We start from the raw sequence: 20210 nt of genomic DNA, 5'->3' as shown, positions 1-20210 counted from the left end.
AGTCTCCGACCACTACCTTGTATCCTTTTCCCTCTCGCTCTCATCCAACACTTCCCACACTGCCCCTACTCGGATGGTATCGCGCCGTCCCAACCTTCGCTCTCTCTCCCCCGCTACTCTCTCCTCTTCCATCCTATCATCTCTTCCCTCTGCTCATACCTTCTCCAACCTATCTCCTGATTCTGCCTCCTCAACCCTCCTCTCTTCCCTTTCTGCATCCTTTGACACTCTATGTCCCCTATCCTCCAGGCCGGCTCGGTCCTCCCTCCCGCTCCGTGGCTCGACGACTCATTGCGAGCTCACAGAACAGAGCTCCGGGCAGCCGAGCGGAAATGGAGGAAAACTCGCCTCCCTGCGGACCTGGCATCCTTTCACTCCCTCCTCTCTACATTTTCCTCCTCTGTCTCTGCTGCTAAAGCCACTTTCTACCACTCTAAATTCCAAGCATCTGCCTCTAACCCTAGGAACCTCTTTGCCACCTTCTCCTCCCTCCTGAATCCTCCTCCCCCCTCCTCCCTCTCTGCAGATGACTTCGTCAACCATTTTGAAAAGAAGGTCGACGACATCCGATCCTCGTTTGCTAAGTCAAACGACACCGCTGGTTCTGCTCACACTGCCCTACCCTGTGCTCTGACCTCTTTCTCCCCTCTCTCTCCAGATGAAATCTCGCTTCTTGTGACGACCGGCCGCCCAACAACCTGCCCGCTTGACCCTATCCCCTCCTCTCTTCTCCAGACCATTTCCGGAGACCTTCTCCCTTACCTCACCTCGCTCATCAACTCATCCCTGACCGCTGGCTACGTCCCTTCCGTCTTCAAGAGAGCGAGAGTTGCACCCCTTCTGAAAAAACCTACACTCGATCCCTCCGATGTCAACAACTACAGACCAGTATCCCTTCTTTCTTTTCTCTCCAAAACTCTTGAACGTGCCGTCCTTGGCCAGCTCTCCCGCTATCTCTCTCAGAATGACCTTCTTGATCCAAATCAGTCAGGTTTCAAGACTAGTCATTCAACTGAGACTGCTCTTCTCTGTATCACGGAGGCGCTCCGCACTGCTAAAGCTAACTCTCTCTCCTCTGCTCTCATCCTTCTAGACCTATCGGCTGCCTTCGATACTGTGAACCATCAGATCCTCCTCTCCACCCTCTCCGAGTTGGGCATCTCCGGCGCGGCCCACGCTTGGATTGCGTCCTACCTGACAGTTCGCTCCTACCAGGTGGCGTGGCGCGAATCTGTCTCCTCACCACGCGCTCTCACCACTGGTGTCCCCCAGGGCTCTGTTCTAGGCCCTCTCCTATTCTCGCTATACACCAAGTCACTTGGCTCTGTCATAACCTCACATGGTCTCTCCTATCATTGCTATGCAGACGACACACAATTAATCTTCTCCTTTCCCCCTTCTGATGACCAGGTGGCGAATCGCATCTCTGCATGTCTGGCAGACATATCAGTGTGGATGACAGATCACCACCTCAAGCTGAACCTCGGCAAGACGGAGCTGCTCTTCCTCCCGGGGAAGGACTGCCCGTTCCATGATCTCGCCATCACGGTTGACAACTCCATTGTGTCCTCCTCCCAGAGCGCTAAGAACCTTGGCGTGATCCTGGACAACACCCTGTCGTTCTCAACCAACATCATGGCGGTGGCCCGTTCCTGTAGGTTCATGCTCTACAACATCCGCAGAGTACGACCCTGCCTCACACAGGAAGCGGCGCAGGTCCTAATCCAGGCACTTGTCATCTCCCGTCTGGATTACTGCAACTCGCTGTTGGCTGGGCTCCCTGCCTGTGCCATTAAACCCCTACAACTCATCCAGAATGCCGCAGCCCGTCTGGTGTTCAACCTTCCCAAGTTCTCTCACGTCACCCCGCTCCTCCGCTCTCTCCACTGGCTTCCAGTTGAAGCTCGCATCCGCTACAAGACCATGGTGCTTGCCTACGGAGCTGTGAGGGGAACGGCACCGCAGTACCTCCAGGCTCTGATCAGGCCCTACACCCAAACAAGGGCACTGCGTTCATCCACCTCTGGCCTGCTCGCCTCCCTACCACTGAGGAAGTACAGTTCCCGCTCAGCCCAGTCAAAACTGTTCGCTGCTCTGGCCCCCCAATGGTGGAACAAACTCCCTCACGACGCCAGGACAGCAGAGTCAATCACCACCTTCCGGAGACACCTGAAACCCCACCTCTTCAAGGAATACCTAGGATAGGATAAGTAATCCTTCTCACCCCCCCCCCCCCCTTAAATGATTTAGATGCACTATTGGATGTCAGAAGGTGAATTCACCAATTTGTAAGTCGCTCTGGATAAGAGCGTCTGCTAAATGACTTAAATGTAATGTAAATGTAGCCTCTCTACCGTATATAACCCCTCTACCGTATATAGCCCCTCTACCGCATATAGCCCCTCTACCGTATATAGCCCCTCTACCGTATATAGCCCCTCTACCGTATATAGCCCCTCTACCGTATATAGCCCCTCTACCGTATATAGCCCCTCTATCGTATATAGCCCCTCTACCGTATATAGCCCCTCTACCGTATATAGCCCCTCTACCGTATATAGCCCCTCTACCGTATATAGCCCCTCTACCGTATATAGCCTCTCTACTGTATATAGCCCCTCTACTGTATGTAGCCTCTCTACTGTATATAACCCCTCTACTGTATATAGCCCCTCTACTGTATATAGCCTCTCTACTGTATATAGCCTCTCTACTGTATATAGCCTCTACTGTATATAGCCCCTCTACTGTATATAACCCCTCTACTGTATATAGCCCCTCTACTGTATATAGCCCCTCTACCGTATATAGCCCCTCTACCGTATATAGCCCCTCTACCGTATATAGCCCCTCTACCGTATATAGCCCCTCTACCGTATATAGCCCCTCTACTGTATATAGCCCCTCTACCGTATATAGCCCCTCTACCGTATATAGCCCCTCTACCGTATATAGCCTCTCTACTGTATATAGCCCCTCTACTGTATGTAGCCTCTCTACTGTATATAACCCCTCTACTGTATATAACCCCTCTACTGTATATAGCCTCTACTGTATATAGCCTCTACTGTATATAGCCCCTCTACTGTATATAACCCCTCTACTGTATATAGCCCCTCTACTGTATATAGCCTCTACTGTATATAGCCCCTCTACTGTATATAGCTTCTACTGTATATTGCCCCTCTACTGTATATAGCCCCTCTACTGTATATAGCTCCTCTACTGTATATAGCCTGTCTTTTTACTGTTTTATTTCTTTACCTACCTATTGTTCACCTAATACCTTTTTTGCACTATTGGTTCAGCGCACGTGACAAATAAACTTTGATTTGACTTGAAGTAGGGGAAATTGAGGTATGGTTAGGGTCAGAGATACATACCGTCGAGGCGCAAGTAGAGGAAATTGCGGTAAGCAAAGTAGTCCTCCATGATGGTCATGAGTGATGTCATCTGACAGAACAGCAGAACTCTGTGGTTGGTGACATGCAGCTTGGGAAGGATCCGGTCCAGCAGCTCAAACTTCCCGATGCACGGTACAGCTCGTGTCTGGGGTGGAGGGCAAGGAGAATAAATAACCATCTGGTCCCAGAAGGGAAAAGTGTTGTCTGGGGTGTTTAGCGTTCGGCTTTTGAAGGACATTCATGTTGTGTTTCATAACTGAATGGGCAATGTTGAGTATCTTAATATCTTACCCGCTTATAACGCCGTTCGGGAAGCCTAAGTGCTCAGCAAAGGACTCCTGTGAGACAAGACAGATAGTGAAAAATCAGAATTGAATTAAAAATCTATTTTCTTAGAGTTTATTTGTGATTAGCTGGCACATCTACATAGTTATCAGATAATAAATCCTAACTCCACTAAGTAAATATTGTAGATTGAATTGTGTGAATTAAAACAGACACAAATGAAACATCTGCATGCAGTCTGGGACCAATTAAAATGTTGCCGAACTCTTCTAGTAAACAACTCATTAAAGGTTTCACTGCAGAGACAATAAAACAAGAGCATGATGGTGGGCTGTGGCTGGGTGTCACATCTCAGACAGGCCTGGGGTGGCTAGTCTTACCCTGCCAGACTGACGTCTACCCTCCAGGCTAGTCTTACCCTGCCAGACAGACGTCTACCCTCCAGGCAAGTCTTACCCTGCCAGACAGACGTCTACCCTCCAGGCAAGTCTTACCCTGCCAGACAGACGTCTACCCTCCAGGCAAGTCTTACCCTGCCAGACAGACGTCTACCCTCCAGGCTAGTCTTACCCTGCCAGACTGTGGGTTCAGGTTTATGCTCCAGAAAAAGCAGTAACACTGCTGATTCATCTTATATTTCTGTGTTGAAGGCCGTGTCTAAGCTTGACACTTACATAAAACGTGTGCTCCTTCTCACTGTGTGTATTTCTCCTCAGTCGAGGCATAACCAGGCTCCGGAAAGTGCATACAGTGGGCAAAGTCATCAGCACTCTGCCCACCAGCCTTCAGAAAACTTTCAGACAGAGAGGCACCTTTTCATAATAACGTTGAGAGGAAATGCATTCCTAGCGTGTGAGGAATATTTTTGATGGCCTCATAAATGCTAGCCAGCTAGCTAATATTTAGAAAACAACTATTTTTTTGTTTGGCTAGAGTTATGGTAACCTGTTTGCAATCACTTTAGCTGTGTCTGCTAGCTTGCTGGCTAACTACATAGGTTAGCTTGCTCGTTAGCTACAGTAGTTAGCTACTGCCATCAAGTTGTTGCTGTGTTATCATATTTAGCCTATTCCACAGTTTGCAGGATGCATACTGACAATGTAATATAGCGCAGGTAAAGGGAATCCGGATTCAATGTGGACACATTTAAATAGCTGTAGACGCATGATGCGTTCAGAATTCCATGACCAGAAGTACATAATCAGAACACAAAAACTGCAGTAACTGTGAAGTCTAGACATAGCAGAACACTGCTTCGTTGGTAACTTGAATCAGGGGTGTTACAGCATGTAAGCTAGCGTTCCTCAATGTGTTGGAACATTGTAACATCTCTACATTGCAACATGTAGGAGTGGTTCTAGATCTAATGTACCTCTATATTGGAACATGTAGAGGTGTCTAGATTGAATGTACTTCAATGTGTTGGAACATGTCATGTACCTCAATCTGCAGGAACATGTAGGAGTGGTTCTAGATCGCATGTGCTTCAATGTGTTGGAACATGTAACGCATCTCAATGTGCTGGAACATGTAGGGGTGGTTCTAGATCTAATGCACCTCAACGTGTTGGAACATGTAGGGGTGGTTCTAGAACTAACTTACCTCAATGAGTTGGAAAATGTAGGGGTGGTTCTAGAACTAACTTACCTCAATGTGTTAGAACATGTAACCTACCTCTGTGTGTGAACATTTAAAGGTGGTTCTGAGTGGAATGTACCTCAACGTGTTGGAACATGTAGGAGTGGTTCTAGATCTAATGTACCTCAATGTGTTGGAATATGTAGGAGTGATTCTAGATCTAATGTTACTCAATGTGTTGGAACATGTCATGTACCTTAATGTGCAAGAACATGTAAACTACCGGTCAAAAGTTTTAGAAGACCTACTCATTCAAGGGTTCCACTTTATTTTTACTATGTTCTACATTGTAGAATCGTGATGACATCAAAACTATGAAACAAAACATGGAATCATGTAGTAAGCAAAAAAGTGTTAAACAAATCAAAATACATTTAATACTTGAGATTATTCAAAATGTAGGGGTGGTTCTAGAACTAACATACCTCAATGTGTTGGAACATGTAGGGGTGGTTCTAGAACTAACATACCTCAATGTGTTGGAACATGTAGGGGTGGTTCTAGAACTAACATACCTCAATGTGTGGGAACATGTAGGGGTGGTTCTAGAACTAACGTACTTCAATGTGTGTGAACATGTAGGGGTGGTTCTAGAACTAATATACCTCAATGTGTGTGAACATGTAGGGGTGGTTCTAGAACTAATATACCTCAATGTGTGTGAACATGTAGGGGTGGTTCTAGAACTAACATACCTCAATGTGTTGGAACATGTAGGGGTGGTTCTAGAACTAACATACCTCAATGTGTGGGAACATGTAGGGGTGGTTCTAGAACTAACGTACTTCAATGTGTGTGAACATGTAGGGGTGGTTCTAGAACTAATATACCTCAATGTGTGTGAACATGTAGGGGTGGTTCTAGAACTAATATACCTCAATGTGTGTGAACATGTAGGGATGGTTCTAGAACTAACGTACTTCAATGTGTGTGAACATGTAGGGGTGGTTCTAGAACTAATATACCTCAATGTGTGTGAACATGTAGGGGTGGTTCTAGAACTAATATACCTCAATGTGTTGGAACATGTAGGGGTGGTTCTAGAACTAACATACCTCAATGTGTGGGAACATGTAGGGGTGGTTCTAGAACTAACGTACTTCAATGTGTGTGAACATGTAGGGGTGGTTCTAGAACTAATATACCTCAATGTGTGTGAACATGTAGGGGTGGTTCTAGAACTAACATACCTCAATGTGTTGGAACATGTAGGGGTGGTTCTAGAACTAACATACCTCAATGTGTGGGAACATGTAGGGGTGGTTCTAGAACTAACGTACTTCAATGTGTGTGAACATGTAGGAGTGGTTCTAGAACTAATATACCTCAATGTGTGGGAACATGTAGGGGTGGTTCTAGAACTAATATATTTCAATGTGTGTGAACATGTAGGGGTGGTTCTAGAACTAATATACCTCAATGTGTGGGAACATGTAGGGGTGGTTCTAGAACTAACATACCTCAATGTGTTGGAACATGTAGGGGTGGTTCTAGAACTAACATACTTCAATGTGTTGGAACATGTAGGGGTGGTTCTAGAACTAACATACCTCAAAGTGTGGGAACATGTAGGGGTGGTTCTAGAACTAACGTACTTCAATGTGTGTGAACATGTAGGGGTGGTTCTAGAACTAATATATTTCAATGTGTGTGAACATGTAGGGGTGGTTCTAGAACTAATATATTTCAATGTGTGGGAACATGTAGGGGTGGTTCTAGAACTAATATATTTCAATGTGTGGGAACATGTAGGGGTGGTTCTAGAACTAATATACCTCAATGTGTGGGAACATGTAGGGGTGGTTCTAGAACTAATATATTTCAATGTGTGGGAACATGTAGGGGTGGTTCTAGAACTAATATACCTCAATGTGTGGGAACATGTAGGGGTGGTTCTAGAACTAATATACCTCAATGTGTGGGAACATGTAGGGGTGGTTCTAGAACTAATATATTTCAATGTGTGTGAACATGTAGGGGTGGTTCTAGAACTAATATACCTCAATGTGTGGGAACATGTAGGGGTGGTTCTAGAACTAATATACCTCAATGTGTGGGAACATGTAGGGGTGGTTCTAGAACTAATATACCTGAATGTGTGGGAACATGTAGGGGTGGTTCTAGAACTAATATATTTCAATGTGTGTGAACATGTAGGGGTGGTTCTAGAACTAATATATTTCAATGTGTGTGAACATGTAGGGGTGGTTCTAGAACTAATATACCTCAATGTGTGGGAACATGTAGGGGTGGTTCTAGAACTAATATACCTCAATGTGTGGGAACATGTAGGGGTGGTTCTAGAACTAATATACCTCAATGTGTGGGAACATGTAGGGGTGGTTCTAGAACTAACATACCTCAATGTGTTGGAACATGTAGTAGTGGTTCTAGAACTAACATACCTCAATGTGTTGGAACATGTAGGGGTGGTTCTAGAACTAACATACCTCAATGTGTGGGAACATGTAGGGGTGGTTCTAGAACTAACGTACCTCAATGTGTGTGAACATGTAATGCACATCAATGTGTGAGAACATCTAACGTACCTCAATGTGTGGGAACATGTAGGGGTGGTTGCAGATCTTCTTCAGCTGCATGATGGTGTTCATCAGGGTCTTTGCTCCTCCTTTACCCTGAGGACCACAATAACAATGTCACATATCTGAGCTCATCAGGGTCTTTGCTCCTCCTTTACCCTGAGGACCACAATAACAATGTCACATATCTGAGCTCATCAGGGTCTTTGCTCCTCCTTTACCCTGAGGACCACAATAACAATGTCACATATCTGAGCTCATCAGGGTCTTTGCTCCTCCTTTACCCTGAGGACCACAATAACAATGTCACATATCTGAGCTCATCAGGGTCTTTGCTCCTCCTTTACCCTGAGGACCACAATAACAATGTCACATATCTGAGCTCAACAGGGTCTTTGCTCCTCCTTTACCCTGAGGACCACAATAACAACGTCACATATCTGAGCTCATCAGGGTCTTTGCTCCTCCTTTACCCTGAGGACCACAATAACAATGTCACATATCTGAGCTCATCAGGGTCTTTGCTCCTCCTTTACCCTGAGGACCACAATAACAATGTCACATATCTGAGCTCATCAGGGTCTTTGCTCCTCCTTTACCCTGAGGTCCACAATAACAACGTCACATATCTGAGCTCATCAGGGTCTTTGCTCCTCCTTTACCCTGAGGACCACAATAACAACGTCACATATCTGAGCTCATCAGGGTCTTTGCTCCTCCTTTACCCTGAGGACCACAATAACAATGTTGAATATCTGAGCTCATCAGGGTCTTTGCTCCTCCTTTACTGACCGTCACAAAATGAGTTAACAGGATCTCTGCTTCCTACCTTCTTGTCTTTCTCCGATCCATCGGTGAGGAGGATTCCTCTGCCCTGCATGTGACGGTACAGAACCCTCTGGATGGCCGACATATCACACTTGATGACATACTCCACCTACAACATCAAGTATATGTGGTTTGTTTACATCAAGTATCATTCAGTACCAAGTATCTGTGGTTTACATACTGTAACGTTTCTATAGTATAAGCCCTCTCACCTTCTCTGGAAGCTGTGACTCCACCTCCTTCTTGAGTCGTCTGAGCAGGAAAGGGCGGAGCACCTTGTGGAGACGGCGGATAATCAGGATTGTCTCTTCCTCATTCAAGTCCACCTGGGGATCAATCAGGGTCCTCCATTAACTTAATCTACTAACAAGCTAGTTACTAGTGCATTTACTCGTGTAGTTCCTCCAGTGTAGTTCCTCCAGTGTAGTTACTCCAGTGTAGTTACTCTAGTGTAGTTACTCTAGTGCAGTTACTCTAGTGCAGTTACTTGTGTATTACTCTAGTGTAGTTACTTGTGTAGTTATTCTAGTGTAGTTACTAGTGTAGGTACTATAGTGTAGTTACTCCAGTGTAGTTACTAGTGTAGTTACTCTAGTGTAGTTACTAGTGTAGGTACTCTAGTGTAGTTACTCATGTAGTTACTCCAGTGTAGTTACTCTAGTGTAGTTACTCCAGTGTAGTAACTCCAGTGTAGTTACTCCAGTGTAGTTACTAGGGTAGTTACTCTACTGTAGTTATTCCAATGTAGTTACTTGTGTAGTTACTAGCGTAGGTACTCTAGTATAGTTATTCCAGTGTAGTTACTTGTGTAGTTATTCTAGTGTAGTTACTCTAGTGTAGTTACTTGTGTAGGTACTCTAGTGTAGTTACTCATGTAGTTACTCTTGTAGTTACTCCAGTGTAGTTACTCTAGTGTAGTTACTCTAGTGTAGTTACTCCAGTGTAGTTACTCCAGTGTAGTTACTCTAGGGTAGTTACTAGGGTAGTTACTCTACTGTAGTTATTCCAATGTAGTTACTTGTGTAGTTACTCTAGTGTAGTTACTAGGGTAGTTACTAGTGTAGGTACTCTAGTATAGTTATCCCAGTGTAGTTGCTTGTGTAGCTACTCTAGTGTAGTTACTCTAGGGTAGCTACTAGTGTAGTTACTAGTGTAGGTACTAGTGCAGGTACTCTAGTGTAGTTGTTCCAGTGTAGTTACTCTAGTGTAGTTACTCTAGTGCAGTGACTAGTGTAGTTACTCTAGTGTAGTTACTCTAGTAGTTACTAGTGTAGTTACTCTAGTGTAGTTACTCTAGTGTAGTTACTCTAGTAGTTACTAGTGTAGTTACTAGTGTAGTTACTAGTGTAGTTATTCCAATGTAGTTACTTGTGTAGTTACTCTAGTGTAGTTACTAGGGTAGTTACTCCAGTGTAGTTACTCCAGTGTAGTTACTCTAGTGTAGTTACTCTAGTGTAGTTACTCCAGTGTAGTTACTCTAGGGTAGTTACTAGGGTAGTTACTAGGGTAGTTACTAGGGTAGTTACTAGGGTAGTTACTAGGGTAGTTACTAGGGTAGTTACTAGGGTAGTTACTCTACTGTAGTTAGTCCAATGTAGTTACTTGTGTAGTTACTCTAGTGTAGTTACTAGGGTAGTTACTAGCGTAGGTACTCTAGTATAGTTATTCCAGTGTAGTTGCTTGTGTAGCTACTCTAGTGTAGTTACTCTAGTGTAGTTACTCTAGTGTAGTTACTAGTGTAGGTACCAGTGCAGGTACTCTAGCGTAGTTATTCCAGTGTAGTTACTTGTGTAGTTACTCTAGTGTAGTTACTAGTGTAGTGACTAGTGGCGTTACTCTAGTAGTTACTAGCGTAGTTACTAGTGTAGTGACTAGTGGAGTTACTCTAGTGTAGTTACTAGTGTAGTGACTAGTGTAGTTACTCTAGTGTAGTGACTAGTGTAGTTACTCTAGTGTAGTTACTAGTGTAGGAACTAGTGTAGTTACTCTAGTATAGTTACTCTAGTAGTTACTAGGGTAGTTACTAGTGTAGTTACTAGTGTAGGTACCAGTGCAGGTACTCTAGTGTAGTTATTCCAGTGTAGTTACTTGTGTAGTTACTCTAGTGTAGTTACTAGTGTAGTGACTAGTGGAGTTACTCTAGTAGTTACTAGTGTAGTTACTCTAGTGTAGTTACTAGTGTAGTGACTAGTGTAGTTACTCTAGTGTAGTTACTAGTGTAGTGACTAGTGTAGTTACTCTAGTGTAGTTATTAGTGTAGGGACTAGTGTAGTTACTCTAGTGTAGTTACTCTAGTAGTTACTAGTGTAGTTACTAGTGTAGTTACTAGTGTAGTTACTCTAGTAGTTACTAGTGTAGTGACTAGTGTAGTTACTCTAGTGTAGTTACTCTAGCAGTTACTAGTGTAGTTACTAGTGTAGTTACTAGTGTAGTTACTCTAGTAGCTACTAGTGTAGTTACTAGTGTAGTGACTAGTGTAGTTACTCTAGTGTAGTTACTCTAGTAGTTACTAGTGTAGTTACTCTAGTAGTTACTAGTGTAGTTACTAGTGTAGTGACTAGTGTAGTTACTCTAGTGTAGTTACTCTAGTGTAGTGACTAGTGTAGTGACTCTAGTGCAGTTACTCTAGTGCAGTTACTCTAGTAGTTACTAGTGTAGTTACTCTAGTGCAGTTACTCTAGTAGTGACTAGTGTAGTAACTAGTGTAGTTACTCTAGTGTAGTTACTCTAGTGTAGTTACTCTAGTAGTTACTAGTGTAGTTACTAGTGTAGTTACTCTAGTGTAGTGACTAGTGTAGTGACTAGTGTAGTTACTCTAGTGCAGTTACTCTAGTAGTTACTAGTGTAGTGACTAGTGTAGTTACTAGTGTAGTTACTCTAGTGTAGTTACTCTAGTGTAGTGACTAGTGTAGTGACTAGTGTAGTTACTCTAGTGCAGTTACTCTAGTAGTTACTAGTGTAGTGACTAGTGTAGTTACTAGTGTAGTTACTCTAGTGTAGTTACTAGTGTAGTTACTCTAGTGTAGTTACTCTAGTAGTTACTAGTGTAGTTACTAGTGTAGTTACTCTAGTGTAGTTACTCTAGTGTAGTGACTAGTGTAGTGACTAGTGTAGTTACTCTAGTGCAGTTACTCTAGTAGTTACTAGTGTAGTGACTAGTGTAGTTACTAGTGTAGTTACTCTAGTGTAGTTACTCTAGTGTAGTGACTAGTGTAGTGACTAGTGTAGTTACTCTAGTGCAGTTACTCTAGTAGTTACTAGTGCAGTGACTAGTGTAGTTACTAGTGTAGTTACTCTAGTGTAGTTACTAGTGTAGTTACTCTAGTGTAGTGACTAGTGTAGTTACTCTAGTGTAGTTACTCTAGTAGTTAATAGTGTAGTTACTAGTGTAGTGACTAGTGTAGTTACTCTAGTGTAGTTACTAGTGTAGTTACTAGTGCAGTGACTAGTGTAGTTACTCTAGTGTAGTTACTAGTGTAGTGACTAGTGCAGTTACTCTAGTAGTTACTAGTGTAGTTACTCTAGTGCAGTTACTCTAGTAGTGACTAGTGTATTGACTAGTGTAGTTACTCTAGTGTAGTTACTAGTGTAGTTACTCTAGTGCAGTTACTCTAGTAGTTACTAGTGTAGTTACTAGTGTAGTTACTCTAGTGTAGTTACTAGTGTAGTGACTAGTGTAGTTACTCTAGTGCAGTTACTATAGTAGTTACTAGTGTAGTTACTCTAGTAGTTACTAGTGTAGTTACTAGTGGAGTTACTCTAGTGTAGTTACTCTAGTGTAGTTACTAGTGTAGTGACTAGTGTAGTTACTCTAGTGTAGTTACTAGTGTAGTGACTAGTGTAGTTATTCTAGTGCAGTTACTAGTATAGTGACTAGTGTAGTTACTCTAGTGTAGTTACTCTAGTAGCTACTAGTGTAGTTACTAGTGTAGTTACTAGTGTAGTTACTAGTGTAGTGACTCTAGTGTAGTTACTCTGATGTAGTTACTCTAGTAGTTACTAGTGTAGTTACTAGTGTAGTTACTCTAGTAGTTACTAGTGTAGTGACTAGTGTAGTGACTAGTGTAGTTACTCTAGTGTAGTTACTCTAGTGTAGTTACTAGTGTAGTTACTCTAGTGTAGTTACTAGTGTAGTGACTAGTGTAGTTCCTAGTGTAGTTACTCTAGTGCAGTTACTCTAGTAGTGACTAGTGTAGTGACTAGTGTAGTTACTCTAGTGTAGTTACTAGTGTAGTTACTCTAGTAGTTACTAGTGTAGTTACTAGTGTAGTTACTCTAGTGTAGTTACTAGTGTAGTTACTCTAGTGCAGTTACTCTAGTAGTTACTAGTGTAGTTACTAGTGTAGTGACTAGTGTAGTGACTCTAGTGTAGTTACTCTAGCAGTTACTAGTGTAGTTATTAGTGTAGTGACTAGTGTAGTTACTCTAGTGTAGTTACTCTAGTAGTTACTAGTGTAGTGACTAGTGTAGTTACTCTAGTGTAGTTACTAGTGTAGTTACTCTCGTGCAGTTACTCTAGTGCAGTTACTCTAGTAGTTACTAGTGTAGTTACTCTAGTGCAGTTACTCTAGTAGTGACTAGTGTAGTGACTCTAGTGTAGTTACTCTAGTGCAGTTACTCTAGTAGTTACTAGTGTAGTTACTAGTGTAGTTACTAGTGTAGTTACTAGTGTAGTTACTCTAGTGTAGTTACTCTAGTATAGTTACTCTAGTGTAGTTACTCTAGTGTAGTGACTAGTGCAGTTACTCTAGTAGTTACTAGTGTAGTTACTCTAGTGTAGTTACTCTAGTGTAGTTACTAGTATAGTGACTAGTGGAGTTACTCTAGTAGTTACTAGTGTAGTTACTAGTGTAGTTACTAGTGTAGTGACTAGTGGAGTTACTCTAGTAGTTACTAGTGTAGTTACTAGTGTAGTTACTAGTGTAGTGACTAGTGTAGTTACTCTAGTAGTTACTAGTGTAGTGACTAGTGGAGTTACTCTAGTGTAGTTACTAGTGTAGTTACTCTAGTGTAGTTACTCCAGTGTAGTTACTCCAGTGTAGTTACTCCCGGGTAGTTACTAGGGTAGTTACTCTACTGTAGTTATTCCAATGTAGTTACTTGTGTAGTTACTAGGGTAGTTACTAGTGTAGGTACTCTAGTATAGTTATTCCAGTGTAGTTGCTTGTGTAGCTACTCTAGTGTAGTTACTCTAGTGTAGTTACTAGGGTAGTTACTAGTGTAGTTACTAGTTTAGGTACCAGTGCAGGTACTCTAGTGTAGTTATTCCAGTGTAGTTACTTGTGTAGTTACTCAGGTGTAGTTACTAGTGTAGTGACTAGTGGAGTTACTCTAGTAGTTACTAGTGTAGTGACTAGTGTAGTTACTAGTGTAGTGACTAGTGGAGTTACTCTAGGGTTTATGAACTGTTATGTATGGTCATGGACACAGTCACTACAACAGACCCGTCTGACTGAATATGGCCCAAAGTGCTGATTTGTTATCACCATCTCTCATCTCTAAAGCGTTGCACCACTTTCACATTGTGACTAGTGTAGTTACTAGTGTAGTTACTCTAGTGCAGTTACTAGTGTAGTTACTCTAGTGCAGTTACTCTAGTAGTTACTAGTGTAGTTACTCTAGTGTAGTTACTCTGATGTAGTTACTAGTGTAGTTACTAGTGTAGTTACTCTAGTAGTTACTAGTGTAGTGACTAGTGTAGTGACTAGTGTAGTTACTCTAGTGTAGTTACTCTAGTGTAGTTACTCTAGTAGTTACTAGGGTAGTTACTAGTGTAGTTACTCTAGTAGTGACTAGTGTAGTTACTCTAGTGTAGTTACTAGTGTAGTTACTCTAGTGTAGTTACTAGTGTAGTGACTAGTGTAGTTCCTAGTGTAGTTACTCTAGTGCAGTTACTCTAGTAGTGACTAGTGTAGTGACTAGTGTAGTTACTCTAGTGTAGTTACTAGTGTAGTTACTCTAGTAGTTACTAGTGTAGTTACTAGTGTAGTTACTCTAGTGTAGTTACTAGTGTAGTTACTCTAGTGCAGTTACTCTAGTAGTTACTAGTGTAGTTACTAGTGTAGTGACTAGTGTAGTGACTCTAGTGTAGTTACTCTAGCAGTTACTAGTGTAGTTATTAGTGTAGTTACTAGTGTAGTGACTAGTGTAGTTACTCTAGTGTAGTTACTCTAGTAGTTACTAGTGTAGTGACTAGTGTAGTTACTCTAGTGTAGTTACTAGTGTAGTTACTCTAGTGCAGTTACTCTAGTAGTTACTAGTGTAGTTACTCTAGTGCAGTTACTCTAGTAGTGACTAGTGTAGTGACTCTAGTGTAGTTACTAGTGTAGTTACTCTAGTGCAGTTACTCTAGTAGTTACTAGTGTAGTTACTAGTGTAGTTACTAGTGTAGTTACTAGTGTAGTTACTCTAGTGTAGTTACTCTAGTGTAGTTACTCTAGTGTAGTTACTCTAGTGTAGTGACTAGTGCAGTTACTCTAGTAGTTACTAGTGTAGTTACTCTAGTGTAGTTACTCTAGTGTAGTTACTAGTATAGTGACTAGTGGAGTTACTCTAGTAGTTACTAGTGTAGTTACTAGTGTAGTTACTAGTGTAGTGACTAGTGGAGTTACTCTAGTAGTTACTAGTGTAGTTACTAGTGTAGTTACTAGTGTAGTGACTAGTGTAGTTCCTCTAGTAGTTACTAGTGTAGTGACTAGTGGAGTTACTCTAGTGTAGTTACTAGTGTAGTTACTCTAGTGTAGTTACTCCAGTGTAGTTACTCCAGTGTAGTTACTCCAGTGTAGTTACTCCCGGGTAGTTACTAGGGTAGTTACTCTACTGTAGTTATTCCAATGTAGTTACTTGTGTAGTTACTAGGGTAGTTACTAGTGTAGGTACTCTAGTATAGTTATTCCAGTGTAGTTGCTTGTGTAGCTACTCTAGTGTAGTTACTCTAGTGTAGTTACTAGGGTAGTTACTAGTGTAGTTACTAGTTTAGGTACCAGTGCAGGTACTCTAGTGTAGTTATTCCAGTGTAGTTACTTGTGTAGTTACTCAGGTGTAGTTACTAGTGTAGTGACTAGTGGAGTTACTCTAGTAGTTACTAGTGTAGTGACTAGTGTAGTTACTAGTGTAGTGACTAGTGGAGTTACTCTAGGGTTTATGAACTGTTATGTATGGTCATGGACACAGTCACTACAACAGACCCGTCTGACTGAATATGGCCCAAAGTGCTGATTTGTTATCACCATCTCTCATCTCTAAAGCTTTGCACCACTTTCACATGTATTTATTTCATTATTTCCCTTGTACCCAGGTCTTCCGTTGTACAGCTGTTCCTTCTTGAAAATGTAAGGGATGAACAGCATGCATTTCACAGTGGCGCATAATAAATATTATTTCAAAAGAGGAGCAAAGAGAAGCAATGTATTTAGATATAGAGCTTTTCACATGGTGATCACTATTCACATATTATTATCTATAATTATTCACATATTATTATCTATAGTTATTCACATGGTGATCACTATTCACATATTATTATCTATAGTTATTCACATGGTGATCACTATTCACATATTATTATCTATAGAGTTATTCACATGGTGATCACTATTCACATATTATTATCTATAGAGTTATTCACATGGTGATCACTATTCAAATATTATTATCTATAATTATTCACATGGTGATCACTATTCACATATTATTATCTATAGTTATTCACATGGTAATCACTATTCACATATTATCTATAGTTATTCACATATTATTATCTAGAGTTATTCACATATTATTATCTATAGTTATTCACATGGTGATCACTATTCACATATTATTATCTATAATTATTCACATGGTGATCACTATTCACATATTATTATCTATAGCAGGGGTGTCAAAGTCAAATGGACGGAGGGCCAAATAAAAAATTTAGCTACAAGCCGAGGGCCGGACTGTTCGAATGTTCATTGAAAAATTTTTAAATGACGCATATAGTCTAGTGAACCTAATTGAACCTACTGAAAACCTAACAAATATATTCCAATATGATCAGATAAATAAAGCAATATTTTCTTATGGCTCTGTCAGTAATCTTTAATTTTCAACAGACACAAAAGACAAATTTCCTTTATATAAAAATCCCCATAACATGAACATTAAATGAAAGAAACCGGTATTCAAGGCACCATCAGTAGCCTATATTTTCTATTTTAGCAAAAGTGGGCTAAATTTACTTCAAAGAAAAAAACAATAATAGCAATTTTCTATCATCCACTCAACTGAAATATTTTTAAAATATAATTGGATTGAAATACAATAAAATAAAGTGCAAAAATCTATTAATCAAAAACAACACTTTGTTTAAGGAGAAGTAACATGCAGTGAAAACAAATATTAAACTTTTTCTTTTCCCTTTTTCACAAGCTGCTCTTTTAGATTGATGGACAACTGGTCTACTCTCTCGGCAATGGTGTTTCTGCTCAGACTCACATTTAAAAAGAGTTGCCTTTTTTCTGGGCAAACTTCGTCACAAACTTTAATCATGCAGTTTTTGATGAAATCCCCCTCCGTAAATGGCCGGGCTGATTTAGCGATCTCTTCTGCCAAAATAAAACTGGCCTTGACAGCAGCCTGGCCTTGTGATTTGGCTTTTTTGAACAGAGCCTGTCGAGATTTGAGGCCTCGTTTTAATTCCTCTGCCTTTTGTAGCCTTTGTTCCATGTCCATATTCTTGTTTTTGTCCGCGTGTTTCGTTTCATAATGTCGTCTCAGATTATACTCTTTCAGTACCGCCACACTTTCTCCACACAGAAGACACACAGGTTTTCCAGCTACCTCCGTGAACATATACTCCGACTCCCACCTTGTTTGAAACCCCGGTTCTCAGTGTCCACCTTCCGTTTTGCCATTTTTGATGGGTATCTGAAAGTTAATTTTACTGTGATGCTGACGACTGCTGTGCCAATAAATATTGAAATGAAGCAGCCTACTGCTCGGTGCGTCACCGTTGCATTGTGGGAAATGTAGTATTGGTGCGTGTAAAAGATCTGCGGGCTGCCGGCTTGCTGCGGTCTGCGGGCCGGTTCTAATAATAAATCAAGATCATCCCAGGGGCCGTAAAAAACCTTCTCGCGGGCCGGATGTGGCCCGCGGGCCTTGACTCTGACATATGTGATCTATAGAGTTATTCACATGGTGATCACTATTCACATATTATTATCTATAGTTATTCACATGGTGATCACTATTCACATATTATTATCTATAGAGTTATTCACATGGTGATCACTATTCACATATTATTATCTATAGTTATTCACATGGTGATCACTATTCACATATTATTATCTATAGTTATTCACATGGTGATCACTATTATTGTCGTATTATTAGTTATTAGTAGTATTATATAGCATTATTATTAGTATTATATAGTATTATTAGTTATTAGTATTATTAATAGTATTATATAGTATTATTAGTTATTAGTATTATTAGTAATATTATATAATATTATTATTAGTATTATATAGTATTATTCGTTATTAGTATTATTAGTAATATTATATAGTACTATTAGTAATATTATATAGTATTATTAGTAGTATTATATAGTATTATTCGTTATTAGTATTATTAGTAATATTATACACCCAAACAAGGACACTGCGTTCATCCACCTCTGGCCTGCTCGCCTCCCTACCACTGAGGAAGTACAGTTCCCGCTCAGCCCAGTCAAAACTGTTCGCTGCTCTGGCCCCCCAATGGTGGAACAAACTCCCTCACGACGCCAGGACAGCGGAGTCAATCACCACCTTCCGGAGACACCTGAAACCCCACCTCTTTAAGGAATACCTAGGATAGGATAAAGTAATCCTTCTCACCCCCCCCCCTTAAATGATTTAGATGCACTATTGTAAAGTGGCTGTCCCACTGGATGTCAGAAGGTGAATTCACCAATTTGTAAGTCGCTCTGGATAAGAGCGTCTGCCAAATGACTTAAATGTAATGTAAATGTATTCACATATTATTATCTATAGAGTTATTCACATGGTGATCACTATTCACATATTATTATCTAGAGTTATTCACATGGTGATCACTATTCACATATTATTATCTATAATTATTCACATATTATTATCTATAATTATTCACATGGTGATCACTATTCACATCTTATTATCTATAGAGTTTGTCACATGGTGATCACTATTCACATCTTATTATCTATAGAGTTATTCACATGGTGATCACTATTCACATATTATTATCTATAGTTATTCACATGGTGATCACTATTCACATCTTATTATCTATAGAGTTATTCACATGGTGATCACTATTCACATATTATTATCTAGAGTTATTCACATGGTGATCACTATTCACATTATATTGCAGTCTGCACTTTTTTGTCATTCAGTCAAATCTTTAATTGATAGAGATTTAGAAAGAGAACTGGTCATGCAGACGTACGCCTATCTGGCTAGGATATAACCTTTACCCTAACCCTATCTGTCTAGGATATAACGCTATCTGTCTAGGATATAACCTTTACCCTAATCATATCTGGCTAGGATATAACCTTTACCCTAATCATATCTGGCTAGGATATAACGCTATCTGGCTAGGATATAACCTTTACCCTAATCATATCTGGCTAGGATATAACGCTATCTGTCTAGGATATAACCTTTACCCTAATCATATCTGGCTAGGATATAACCTTTACCCTAACCCTATCTGGCTAGGATATAACCTTTACCCTAACCCTATCTGTCTAGGATATAACGCTATCTGTCTAGGATATAACCTTTACCCTAATCATATCTGGCTAGGATATAACCTTTACCCTAATCATATCTGGCTAGGATATAACCTTTACCCTAATCATATCTGGCTAGGATATAACGCTATCTGGCTAGGATATAACCTTTACCCTAATCATATCTGGCTAGGATATAACCTTTACCCTAACCCTATCTGGCTAGGATATTGATGAATTTTTATGTATGTTTTGGACCGTGTTTGTCACCTAACTTGACCTTATAAAGTAGATATGCATTTGACACTCACCCTCTCGGTCATGGCAAAGGGGGCATTGAACCACTGCTCGAAAGTGTTGCAGGACTTGAAGATGGTCGGCAGCAGGAAGTTGAGCAGGGCCCAGAGCTCAGGGAGCTTGTTCTGCAGTGGCGTGCCCGTCAGGAGGAGGCGCCGTGGGGCCACATAATGGGTATTCAACACCTGGGTCAGCTTACAATGGTGGTTCTTCATACGGTGACCCTCATCAACAATCATGTACTTCCAACGGATCTGGGGAGTGGAGATGGTGTGTGTGTGTATAGGGGATAGAAGAGAAAAGAAAATGTGTTTTATTGCATCAGTGGCTTTGGGTTAAGCACCTGACCCTGCTGTAGAGTCACATGTAGAGGGTTAGGGAGGAGGACCTGACCCTGCTGTAGAGAAACATGTAGAGGGTTAGGGAGGAGGAGGACCTGACCCTGCTGTAGAGTCACATGTA

At 41.0% G+C, this 20210-nt stretch overlaps 1 protein-coding gene across 1 annotated transcript; it reads right to left on the bottom strand.

Annotated features, from left to right (window-relative positions):
* Nucleotides 1-3383: 3383 nt before the first annotated feature.
* Nucleotides 3384-20001, bottom strand: LOC135535268 (probable global transcription activator SNF2L2; the record flags this gene model as incomplete). The annotated part of the gene is given in 7 exon segments (XM_064961941.1): nt 3384-3530; nt 3533-3549; nt 3696-3742; nt 7877-7963; nt 8697-8804; nt 8908-9021; nt 19763-20001. Coding segments are annotated over 7 exon segments (745 nt in total), but the record flags the coding sequence as incomplete, so codon positions are not given.
* Nucleotides 20002-20210: the final 209 nt, after the last annotated feature.

Source organism: Oncorhynchus masou, unplaced genomic scaffold, assembly GCF_036934945.1.
Source record: "Oncorhynchus masou masou isolate Uvic2021 unplaced genomic scaffold, UVic_Omas_1.1 unplaced_scaffold_4689, whole genome shotgun sequence".
Lineage (NCBI taxonomy): Eukaryota > Metazoa > Chordata > Actinopteri > Salmoniformes > Salmonidae > Oncorhynchus > Oncorhynchus masou.
The sequence above is the reverse complement of the archived record's forward strand: the minus strand, read 5'-3'. Positions and strand labels throughout refer to the sequence as shown.